The sequence below is a fragment of the Protopterus annectens genome, chromosome 15.part0 (genome assembly GCF_019279795.1).
Source record: "Protopterus annectens isolate FY-2018-M chromosome 15.part0, PAN1.0, whole genome shotgun sequence".
NCBI classification, from domain to species: Eukaryota; Metazoa; Chordata; order Ceratodontiformes; family Protopteridae; genus Protopterus; species Protopterus annectens.
Window position 1 is genome coordinate 742,453,189 of NC_056749.1, and position 12,961 is coordinate 742,466,149.

Here is a 12,961-nt window from a genome sequence, read left to right on the forward strand (position 1 = left end):
ATTTTCGCTCATGTGAGCGTTCGCTACTGAAAACTTTCGATGTTCTAATACAGACCCTGTACAGCTGTTTCATTTATCAAATGGCAGCCTTGTTTGTGTTGTAGAATTTGAAAGCAGTGTTAGTAGCACAATAGCCTTTGGTGCAGAAGGCTGTGGATTCTACTTCCACACCATGTAGATGTAGTTCTAATATTGTAGTGCTGTTCTGATTGCCAATTATTTGGTGCATTTTAAAGGTGATAGGGGTTCTAAACTCCTGATTGTGTTCTCCTTTTTATGAGATGCCTAGTAACTATGACCTTGTTAGTTTGTTAGTCATTCCCTATTGCAATATTAGCAGCTTACCTTTTTTTAATGCAATATAGGCAATTAACTCTTCATGAAGGAGGGAGAAAAGGACCTGTACCAATTGGCTAGACAGACTGACCAAGCTGGGAACGTTGTGCAGAAGGTAAAGATAATAAAGGATAACTAGACAAATGTACTCACAAGTGAGGAGAGTGTGTTGGGCAGATGGAAAGAGTACTTTGAGGGGCTGATGAATGAAGAGATTGAGAGAGAGAAGGTTGGATGATGTGGAGATATTGAATCAGGAAATGCAATAGATTAGCAAGGAGAAAGTAAGGACAGCTTTGAACAGGATGAAGAATGGAAAGCCTGTTGGTCCAGATGACATATCTGTGGAAGCATGGAGGTGTTTAGGAGACTCGGCAGTGGAGTTTTTAACCAGATTGCTTAATGAAATCTTGGAAAGTGTGAGGATGCCTGAGGAGTGCAGAAGAAGTGTTTTGGTACTGATTTTTTATGAAATAGGGGATGTGCAGAGCTGTAGTAACTACAGGGGGATAACATTGATCAGTCACAGCATGAAGTTATGGGAAAGAGTAGTGGAAGCTAGATTAAGAAGGGAGGTGATGATTAGTAAGCAGCAGTATGGTTTCATGTGGGGAAAGAGCACTACAGATACAATGTTTGCTCAGAGGGTGTTGATGGAAAAGTAGAGAGAAAGTCAGAAGCAGTTGCATTTTGACTTTGTGGACTTAGAGAAAGCATATGACAGTGTGTCTGGAGAGGAGTTATAGTATTGTATGAGGAAGTTGGGAGTGGCAGAGAAGTATGTAAGAGTGGTACAGGATATGCGAAAGAGTAGTGTGACAGTGGTGAGGTCTGCGGTAGGACTGATGGATGCGCTGATGGTGGAGGTGGGATTACATCAAGGATCAGCTCTGAATCCTTTCTTATTTGCAGTGATGATGGACAGGTTAACAGACAAGATCAGACAGAAGTTCCCGTAGACTATGATGTTTGTGGGTGACATTGTTATCTGTAGTGAGAATAAGGAACAGGTTGAAGAGACCTTGGAGAGATGGAGGTATGCTCTACAGAGGGTAGGAATGAAGGTCATCAGAACTAAGACAGAATATATATATGTGTGCATGAGAGGGAGGATAGAGGAATTGTGATGATGCAGGGAGTAGAGTAGGTGAAGGTGGATGAGTTTAAATACCTGTGATCAACAGTTCAGTGTAATGGCAAGTGTGGAAGAGAGGTGAAAAGATAGTACAGGCAGGGTGGAGTGGATGGAGAAGGCTGTCAGGACTGATTTGTGACATACTGGTACCAATGATAGTGAAAGGGAAGGTCTACAAGAGGGTAGTGAGACCAGCTATATTATATGGGTTGGAGGCAGTGGCATTGATGAAAAGACAGGGGTCAGAGCTGGAGGTGGCAGATTTAAAGATATTAAAATTTGCATTGGGTGTGATGAGGATGGACAGGATTAGGAAGCAGTATATTAGAGGGTCAGCTCAGGTTGGATAGTTTGGAGACAAAGCCAGAGAGGTGAGATGGCATAAGTTTGGACATGTGCTGAGGAGGGATGCTGGATATATTGGAAGAAGGATGCTAAGGATGGAGCTGCCAGGTAAGAGGAAAAGAGGAAGTCCTAAGATAAGGTTTATGGATGTGGTGAGAGAGGACATGCAGGTGATTGGTGTGACAGAGGAAGATGCAGAGGACAGGAAGAAATGGAAACAGATAATCTGCTGTGGTGATCTCTAATGGGAACAGTTAAAAGAAGAAGGCAATTCATTCTTCAAGGACAGCAGGCACTGAATGTGTAGATGAAACATCGAAATGTAAAGCTGTTTGCCAGTAAAAACCTCTCTATGTTACAGATCTCATTAATGTTGAATTATTTGGATGATTTTACTTCTTCAGAGATTGCGGGTATGGAGTAATATGAGTGGATTATACTGACAGAAGTTTGAGTGGCCTTTGATGGTTGAAATTTTCCAAAATGGGTAGTTTTGTCATGATTGGTTCATACATTGTGTTTCATTGCCTACTAGAAGAATGTTCATAACTACAAATTTAAAGCACCATTCTAACACATGGTGCTGTATTATACATGGAATATAATTGAATACAATCAGGAAGGTGAATCAAAGACCACATACATGTATGTATGCATGACCCTAAAAATATGTGCAAAGGGCCTATGATTTGAAAACAGCCCAAAGATAAACTTGATCCTCCACTGGCCGGATACATTTTCTTTGAATGTGGGTTTTCATGCCATTTCAATGAATGTGAGTTTCAAGGGCAGAGAACTTTACTGCTCATGCTAAGTCTGTTTGTATTGTAAGACTGTATTGTTTGCTTAGCAAATGACTATCAGTGTTTGTGTGATTTTATTTCCATATCTGTAATCACTGAAGAAGTAAATAAGAAAACAGTATGCACACAGGTTTGAACAGTGTTTTGGTAACTGGGGAGAAAGAGCCAATTGATGGGACACTGGAATGCCTGGGGAGGGGACTGGTGCTGCTTGGGGGGTAGGGGGTTACTGTAGGAGGGACAATGTTCATAGTTTTGCATCATGTTTTGATTCTGTTTCTTGTAGAAAGTTATGACATTATGTCAAACTGTTGGGTGTAGTAATACTCAGACATATTTGAGTTTCAGAGTTTACAAACTTCAGAAAAGGTATTGCAATGCAAAACTTACTATTCAGCATGGAACTTTGCTACAGAAGATAACAACACATTTTAAATATCTCTGATTTTGAAACTTTGCCCAACACTACCTTTTGGTCTTTGTTCTATGACTTTCAACTGTCCAATATTTTGCCTCATATTTTAGTATGTTCATGTTCTGGTAAAATGTTCAGGATTAAACTAGTGACTAAATGATGACAGACAAGAGTATCAGAGTTCATATCCTTCAGAAACATATAAATGCAAAACCTGTTGTCCTAGCAAGTGTAACACCCCTATTTAACATCTATCCTTGATACTGAACATTTCTACTGCGTTTTTGTTTTTGCTTTGTCCCATATCGCTTCACAGATACTGAACTTGCTGAATGTCACTGTGCATTTTATTTCTGGTATGTTTTTTCTTAAACTTTGTGGCTTTCTGGAAAATTTGTTGTAGATTGCGGCCACTAAATAAAGGCACAATTGAATTTCAGATGTCATATATTTCACAAAGTCAGTTATTCCAGCAACTTTCTAAATATATAAGATCAGTATTAAAAACCTGTCCCTGTTTTTGCATATTAAGCCATAATTTAAGACAACTGGCTGATCTCTCTTGCTAGTTCAGGCCCTTTAGGCCCATGAACTTTTTTGTCAGTAACCTTTAGGGTCTGATTAATAGAGAATATAGAGGGTTAGGGACTTCCTTGAATCTAAAGGAAATACCTTGTGCAGTCAGCTGTGCCAGATAGTGGGATTTAATGACCACTGTTGCAACATGGTCATCAATGTTTTATAAGCACCTACTAAGTTACCGATCACTAAGGATCTTAAGAAGCTAAGCCGTGCATTCCAATTATAATTATCGGATAGGAATATTGAAAGATGGTGACAAGTATATATTGGGATAATTACATATTTCCAATATCCATGAGGGCCAGTGGTGCTAAACTAGGTCTGGATTTGCAGATACCCATCCATCTGTACATCCAGATTACGTTTGAATAGCGTAAGAGAAGTATTCTACTTTACATGGTGTGAGACTGCTCAGTAGGAATGGTATTATCTGTGATACTTATCCATATGGGTTTACTCCTAATTTCATGATTTTGTTTACAATTCCTGAATAGAGAATAGTGTTGAATGATTTCACCAGGGGAAGATAGGCAGTGAGCACCATTTTGCCCTCATTCATAGTTTTCGTCACTTTCTCAAAAAAAAAAATCCATCAGATTGATTATGCACAGTTTGTTTTTGATAAACCAAATCATGCTGGATCCAGTGTATGAAGATTTCCTATGACTTTATTTAAAATATCCATGATAATTCTTTCCATGGCTTTACATGCAAGACTAGTCAGACAAGTTATCCATGCAGTAGTTATCCAGGTAGTAGTTATGCTAAGTACAAAATGTTGCAGTCCTCCTTTCACTAGATATGAAAGCAGTTAAGAGGCTAATGCTGAAGAGTGATTTTATAGCTCATGTTTCATGCTATTCAAGAGGCATCCCAGGACATTATCAAGGCCCTATGATGCAGTATTCCTTGCCTTGGAGAGTGCATTGAAGACTTGTTCACCAGTGATAGCCAGTAGCGTTACGGATGAGGGTATCTCCTGAAAGATATTGGGTGAAGAAGGGGTAAACTTGGGACTAAATTTATCAGCCAGTAGTTTTGTTATATCCCCTGATTCCTTCTTGATGGTTCCATTTACAATTAGTTCAGCACACTGTTGTGAGTTACTTTTGAAGTTGTGAACAAAAGCTGATGAAGGCCCTGTTGTTATCCTTTGCCTCTGAGGCTATTTCTACCTCAAATTTGGCTTCCACAACCCAGAGTTCCTTGTTTAGTTTAGCAAGAGTGTTTTGCTTTTTGAGAGTTAGATTTATTTTTGCATTTAATGAGTATTTTTTCTTTTATTATGCTGCCCATGAGGATTAATTTTGAATTTGGGGATGTATTTATTTCTGAAGGGGGCAAATGTGTCTATGCACCTATTTACATATGCAGAGAGTTTGGTGATGAATTATTCTGTAGAGTGGAAGTTTGAAACAGGCTTAGTAGAGGAAGCACATCTCCAGTTAATTCCCTGTACCCAGCATAGTCAGAAACCAGCACTACTCAGATATCTGCACACAAGATCACTTACACTAGCTTACACAGAGACTGAGAAGAGTGCAGTAATGATTTCTTTAACATTTTTCACAATCAAACCCATGAGTGTCTTCATTTGTTCTTTCGGCATGTAACAGCATAGGGGTATACATAAGGTAGCTACGTTTTCATTTTATGAGAGGGTGGGGAGGCAGGCTGCATTTGCAGATGTGCTTTGTCTTTACCAGTAGTTATCTACTCAGTATATCTGGTAGTATCGTGTCAGCTATGAATATTAAGCCTTGGGCAAAACTTATTTCTTCCTTGGAAAAAGTATAAGATTCAATTTCATTTCTTTCCTTTCCAATATTTTTTTCAGACTATCACTGAATCACAAGACTGGAAAAAGCTCAAAAAAAGCACCTTAGGGCATGTACATTCCCTCTGGTTCTGAGGCTTATGCCAGTTAACTTGTTTTAACCAATTTCCTATAAGAAAAGGCATGAGATTCACAGAATGTAAGTAAGGTAGTAAGGGTGTAACTTTCAACAGCTTTAGGTTTTGCTTAATTGACTCCCATGGACGACACACTTCTTTATTTACTGTCAGCATCAGTATGACTGAGCCTAGACAAAATGTATTTGTTGTTGGGAATGCAAGGTCTAGCATTCCAAAAGGCTTAGTGTGAGTGTAGGCCATAGGAGTGAGCAGCCATTGCCAGGTGACCCATGCGGGTGAAAGGGAGATAGCTGTGGCTCACAGATTGGGTGTTACCTGGGGGGGCACTATATGTTGTACCTACAGACCACAACATTGCAAAGCATGTGCTGCCTAGAGGCTGCCAATTCTTTATTCGGTAGCACTATTGGAGCTCCCATGAGCTACTATGGTGGTTAGGAGATGCAAAGGGGAAGAATAATAATCTTGGGGTGCAAATTGGTTGATCTCCCCAAGTGTAAATGGAAAGGTATTTTGTTTTTGACTCAAGGAAGATGCCCTTTTGGAATGAAATGTTCATTCTGCTTCATCGTGTAAGTAATTACTACCCTGGCTTATACTTGCCAGTGACCTGCTCAGAGATCAGAGATATGAAGGGAGCATGGCTTGGCCAGGAGTGTTAATGTGGGTGTGGCTTGTTGGGGAGCAGTCTGGGAGCTGAGAGTACAAATTTGAAAATCCTGGCTACACCCCTGATAATACATACAATATTTACACATTTTGCATAGTACTATGAAAAGTGAGTTAATAATAGATACAATTATTTACACATTTTTTTATATCTTTTTCTTGTGGTCTTGGGTTTAGATGTTAGACAGAAGAAGAAATTATAAATATGAAAGCAGTTTAAACTTCCACATTGCAAAATAATAAAAAAACAGGGAAGATAGACAAGGATATAGTAAAATATGTAGGGAGTAAGGGGGATGTAGCAATGGAGAAGACGAAGGAGACAGGGAAAGGATAACACTTATAGAAATGTATTTTAAGAATAATTTGTATTGAGGAAGATATTCAGGTTTTGGGTGATTCTGAGATAACAAAAAAAAAAAAAAACTATAAGGTGATGTAGGCAATGCTGGTATAGGGAAACCATTAAAGCATTTGCTCAGGTTTCCCTTAACTAGGTTTTCATAATGAACCAGAGAGGTTATCCAGTTAGCTATAACAATGCCTTTTAAGGAAGTCTATGAACTATGCAATAAAAAGAAGAAAAATTTGCTGGTAAATCACAGTGAAAACAAGTCAAATAGCCAAAAAAGAGAAAAATCCACTGTAAACCACATAGCACCAAACTGCAGTTAAATGTTTTAATACACTAAAGTATTAAAATATTTGACTCCAGTTTGGTGGTACGTGATTTACAGTGAATTTTTCTCTTTTTTTTCAGCTTTGAAATATGGGATTTAAAAATGGGAAGCTACATTATGCTATCATTTGCAAGTTTCTAACTCTAACTGTATGAAATCTAAGGATATTGCAGACTAATCTCTACCCCACATGCTGGTTCATTTCTGCAAAACAGGAAAACACTTTCTTGAGTTTAAAATGTAGTAAGTCATTCTATTGTAATCATTCATATAATATTCCTTAAGGGATTCATTACTGAATAACAAAATTCTCACATTTTAATTAATATGACATAAGTAATAACATCACAAACACAAACTTTGCTAAATTCTGAAACAACCTTATGCATAAATTTTCAGAACACAGGAAAAAAAAAAAAACACGTGACGAAAGAAAGAGGCAAGCAAAGCCATAACCCCGCCTTCCACATGTGGCTTTTACCCCACCCAGCTTTGCATTATATACCCATTTTGATGTTCCAGTTTTATAGCTCTCTATATTATATTAACTATCATTCAAACTTTGCTTTTTGTCATATTATTATCGTATTTGTCATGCCTGATCAATAAATAATGAAATGAATCTGAGCAATGCATTTCTGTTCAGCTTCGGTTTCTAAAATCCATCTATCCTCCCATAACCCCATGTTTTTCATTTTTGTACATGATGTTGGGGTGTCACATCAACAGTGAGTATCATCTACAGCCAATGGTCAAATTGTTCTTCCATACCACACACACACACACACACACACACACACACACACACACACACACACACACACACACACACACACACACACACCTGGCCAACTGAGTGTGTCCAGTCCACCTACTGCGTGTCTTCGGAATGTAGAAGGAAACAAGAGCACTCAGAGAAAACGGACACAAACACGGGGAGGACATGCAGACTCCATGTAGAAAGCTCTTCAGCTGACAAACCAGAGAAACTCTTGCTGTGAGGTGACAACACAACATGCTGTGCCCTTAGTTTCTAAAATAATAAAGCTTTACTCAACCAAAGTATTTGCTTGTTACTCATGCTCCCCTACTGATATTGTCATTAGTTTGGATACATGAGCTGCAGAGTTCTTTACATTTTCTTGGCTTAAGTTGGGCCATGGCTAAAAAGGATCATTGGACCAATTCTCCTACCCAGTTACTAAATACTGAATAAAAAAAAAAACATAATGTAAATGTTTCTGACCTGTTGTGAATGCCACTTGTCTTGTCACTAGCCTTGTTTCAACAATGGTGAACTGTGGTAATTCCAGCTTTTCGACTCCAGTCACAGCATTGTCCCCACCTTGCCAGAAGAATACAATGTCATCTGTTGTGTATCCGTCTGAAAAGTAAAAATAAATAGTAAATGAAATAAAGTCTTTCAACAATAAATTTAATGCTAGAAACACCTTCTTTTAAAATAAAGACTGTTACTTAAATTATTGAAAATGTACTTCAAGTAGATATTAACATTAGTTTATCAACAGACTCCATGGCATTTTAACATTTCAATTCAAAAGTTTTTTTAGAATGCAAGAATATTTCAATAATCATTTATTTTCAACTTTCATTACTGTTCAATGCACAGATATTACAAGCTTCAAGTCTACTTTAGAAGGACAAGAGAAACAGAATCAAGAGATCCACATTCATAGTTATGTATTACTATCAAAGTGAGCAGTGCTTCTGAGAGTTATGATGCACTGGGATTCACATCATGATGAGCAATGCTTCTGTGAGCTGTGGTGTACTGGGATTCACATCATCGTGAGCAGTGCTTCTGTGAGGATATGGTGCACTGGGATTCAAACCATGGTGAGCTGTGCTTCTTGAGTTATAGTGCACTGTGATTCACATCATGGTGTGCAGTGCTATTCAGAGTTATGGTGCACTACGATTCACAACATATTGAGCAGTGTTTCTCATAGTTATGGTGTACTGGGATTCACATCCTCTGAACAGTGCATCTCACAATTATGGTGCACTGGAATTTAAATCATACTCAGCAGTGCTTTTCAGAGCTATGGTGCACTAGAATTCATATAGTGATAAATACTTCTGTGAGCAATGGTGCACTGGGATTCACATCATGGTCAGCAATGCTTCACTGAGTTATGGTGCACTGGGATTCACATCATGGTTAACAGTGCTTGTCTGAGTTATGGTGCACTGGGATTCATATCATGGTGACCAGTGTTTCTGTGATTTATGGCGCACTGGAATTCACATCATAGTGAACCTTGCTTTTGAGAGTTAGGGTGCACTAGGATTGATATCCTGGTGAGCAGTGCATCTCTGAGTTATGGTGTGCTAGGATTGATATGCTGGGGAGCAGTGCATCTCTGAGTTATGGTGCACTGGGGTTTGTATCATGGTGAAAAGGATTCTGTGATTTATAGTACACTGAAATTCACATCATGGTGAGCAGTGCTTCTGTGAGTTATGCTGCACTGGGATTCACATCATGGTGAGCAGTGCTTTCCCTGAGTTATGCTGCACTTGCATTTATGTCATGGTGAGAAGTGCTTCTCTGAGTCATGGTGCACTGGGACTCACATCATGGTCAGCAGCACTTCTTTGAGTCATGGTGCACTGGGATTCACATCATGGTGAGCAGTGCCTCTCTGAGTTGTCATGCACTGGGATTCGCACTCATGATCTACATTGTTTTCATGAGCTGTGATGGATTGGGATTCACTGTCATCATCTGCAGTGTTTTTGTGAGTTATTGTGTACTGAGATTCACAATAATGGTTTAAAATTCACACCTATGTTTGTCAGCATTATGTAAGTTACAATGTCATTTCACACACCCAATGACAATACAGAAGTCTGTCTGTTGCCTTAGCAGATTAAGCAGCTGTTAATGAGATGTTTTCTGTGGTCCAATGGTACACGGTTTGATTCCCTTAGTATCCCTTGTCTAACTGTATGATTCTGAGCAAATCATGTAACTAGACACTGTTTCAGGGCCGAGTCTGAAAATGACCCCTGGAAATGCATGCTCTACCTCAGAAAGCAAATAAAAAAATCTAACTTTATACTACTCTACTTTCCAAAAACTCTACTCAAAGAACCAAAAGTATTTTGCAACCCTTTATGCCCCACTAATGAGCTTTCCCAAGAAAAAATTCAGACAGGGAGATTGTTCTAAAACATATTGGGCAGTATATAGAAATCTGTTTTTGCAAAGTACTTCTGACATAGTCCCTAATTTAGTTCAAAATCACTGTCCAATTTGTTTTAAACTTGTTAGAGCTTAAATAAACTTTGTGTTTACTGCTAACTTTGAATTGTTTGTTTTGCAAGCTGCAGCTCAAAGGTAAATGCAGTGTTTGGGAACATTGGGAGGGGCAGAACAGTTCACAACATGTAATACAGAGCATCCAGCATTATACTAAACAAGCAGCTAATCGTTTAGAATATAATGGAGGACCCCCTCTCCCTAGTATTTTATAATGGAGGACACCCTCTCCCTAAACAAGCAGCTAATCATTTAGAATATAATGGAGGACCCCCTCTCCCTAGTATTTTATAATGGAGGACCCCCTCTTCCTAGTATTTTATAATGGAGGACCCCCTCTCCCTAGTATTTTATAATGGAGGACCCCATCTCCCTAGTATTTTATAATGGAGGACCCCCTCTCCCTAGTGTTTTATAATGAAGGACCCCATCTCCCTAGTATTTTATAATGGAGGACCCCCTCTCCCTAGTATTTTATAATGGAGGACCCGCTCTCCCTCTTATTTTATAATGGAGGACCCCCTCTCCCTAGTATTTTATAATGGAGGACCCCCTCTCCCTAGTATTTTATAATGGAGGACCCCCTCTCCCTAGTATTTTATAATGGGGGACCCCCTCTCCCTAATATTTTATAATGGGGGACCCCCTCTCCCTAGTATTTTATAATGGGGGACCCCCTCTCTCTAGTATTTTATAATGGAGGACCCCCTCTCCCTAGTATTTTATAATGGGGGACCCCCTCTCCCTAGTATTTTACAATGGAGGACCCCCTCTCCCTAGTATTTTCATTCTGTGGAAGGAATCTTTTAATGCTGTCTCGGCAGACCCGGTCAGGAACTCCTTGTACTTTTCCTTCTTTTGATTCTGATTCTCTTTTTTCCTTTTACAATAGACTTGAAGCATTTAGTACTTTTGCCAATTTCTGGGAATTCTGACAGATTTTTTAGTCTTTTTTTCCATGTTTTGTTCTTCATTACTTTAGAGTGGGTTTTTTGTTATTCTACTCACTTTTTAAGTTAAATTAGGCACTTTTACACACAATATAAGCAGTTTTGTGTGCATGCTTGAAGAGAGCTGAGGATGGCAGCTGCTAATCATCCAGTAGTCTAACTTTGGTCACTCATAAAATATTGACTGTGAGGTCAGTAGCAGCTAAGGAGTAGACAGAAAATTGTCAAAGGCCATTTATTTCCCACTGCTCCTCCAGTTTTTCAAAAGCTGAAAAGGGTCACTCATTATAATCTTATCTTGGATTTTGGTAAACATGATGCATGTAATAATCTTGTTTCTCCAGTTTACTGAAAATAAACAGCAATGCAAACTTGTTTCATCAAAAAGAGGGGAATGAGTCACAAAAATGTGATCTGGTGTTGTCAATTTACATTCATTCCTCAACTAATGGGTTCAGATCTGATCCTCCGATCTGACTCAGTCATTATACTAGCTCATGGCCACCAACAAACTCTCAAGCTCCTTCCCTACCCATAATGCACCATTCCTAACATCTCAGATCTCATTTGATGCTTTAGTGCTTTGACATGGTCACCTTCAGCTCTCGAGTTTACAGTGGGAGATAAAACCTTTTTTGATATTTTCTTTCTAAAAACTCATTACCTATCACTATTTCTTTAATCTTTAATCTTTAGTTTTAATTTTAAGTCATTCTTCCTGTCTCTTTCCATACACTTCTGAGGGTAAACTTTCCTACCATCATTCATAGGCCTAAATTTCCTTCTCTTCACCATTTTACACTAGTGTATTCTTCTTTAATTACCATAGTTGATATTTTGTCTCTATCTACAAGACAATTGTAGTTCTTTAATACCATTGCTGGTACTTTACCTATTCTCTTCTTTCTGGTACAAACAAAAAAAGCTTAACTCTTGTCTCATTAGAATATTTTTTCTTTAAAAATGTCTGAAAAAGGTCCATATGGATTTAAAAAATGTGATAAGTGTGGGCGCAAATTGCATTTTTCTGATGCCCATTAACTTTGTGTGTATTGCTTAGGTCCAGAGCATTTACAACAGGACTGCAGTATCTGTCATGGGTTCAACCCACCCAAGCACTAGCGGACAGGAAGAATACGTTGATTTTAAAAGGCTTGCTGCCAGCTTCATTTTTCCAAAGCCATTACTGGTGTTTAATCCCCCAAATACAAATCTAGAGACCCTATCAAGAAGTCTAAGATTTCTGAGTCTCCAGCCTCTTCTTCATCAGAAACTGGGAAGAAGAAAGAGAAGATAGATCCAAAATTACTTACAGTCTGACCCGCATCAGATTCGATTAAGCCTGTTTTGGATCCTACACCCTGGGATCCAAAACCTTTACCAAAGACAACTTACTCTCCAAGTGTGGAGCCAGTCCCATCCAGAGTGCCCTCTCCCTTTTTAGAGAGGTGCTCCAAATAACCATCCCTGGTATCTTCTCATTCCTCAAGGATTCTCAGGGAAAAAGATGTGGAGAGGATGATGAGGAAATTCTTTGCGGAGCAAATTCAGAGAGGAGTTCTCATGGTTCCTACACCTTTGGGTCAGGACATCTGATCATCTACTACTCCACCCATTACAGCTCCTTCTGCAATCCAGTCTGTGGTTTTAGAGTCCTTGGATTTGAGTGTTCCAGGTGCATCTGGTTCAGATCTGAAGAAAGCTCCATCTTCAGATCCAAATACTGCTCTGAGTACACCGGCTCCGACATTCTCGTAGCTGGATGTTTCTCAGAGCTGAAGAATCCCTGTTGGGAGGATGAAGTCAACTTTGAGGTTTTTGGAGACATCTCTTCCTCTCAGAG

At 39.0% G+C, this 12,961-nt stretch overlaps 1 protein-coding gene across 1 annotated transcript in view; it reads right to left on the reverse strand.

Annotated features, from left to right (window-relative positions):
* LOC122790044 (gamma-aminobutyric acid receptor subunit beta-4) overlaps window positions 1-12,961 on the reverse strand; it is a 1,529,477-nt gene that overhangs the window by 150,550 nt on the left and 1,365,966 nt on the right. The window contains exon 6 of the mRNA XM_044057608.1: window positions 8,129-8,266. Within this exon, the coding sequence (XP_043913543.1) occupies window positions 8,129-8,266 (138 nt within the window). The remainder of the gene's footprint in view (window positions 1-8,128; window positions 8,267-12,961) is intronic.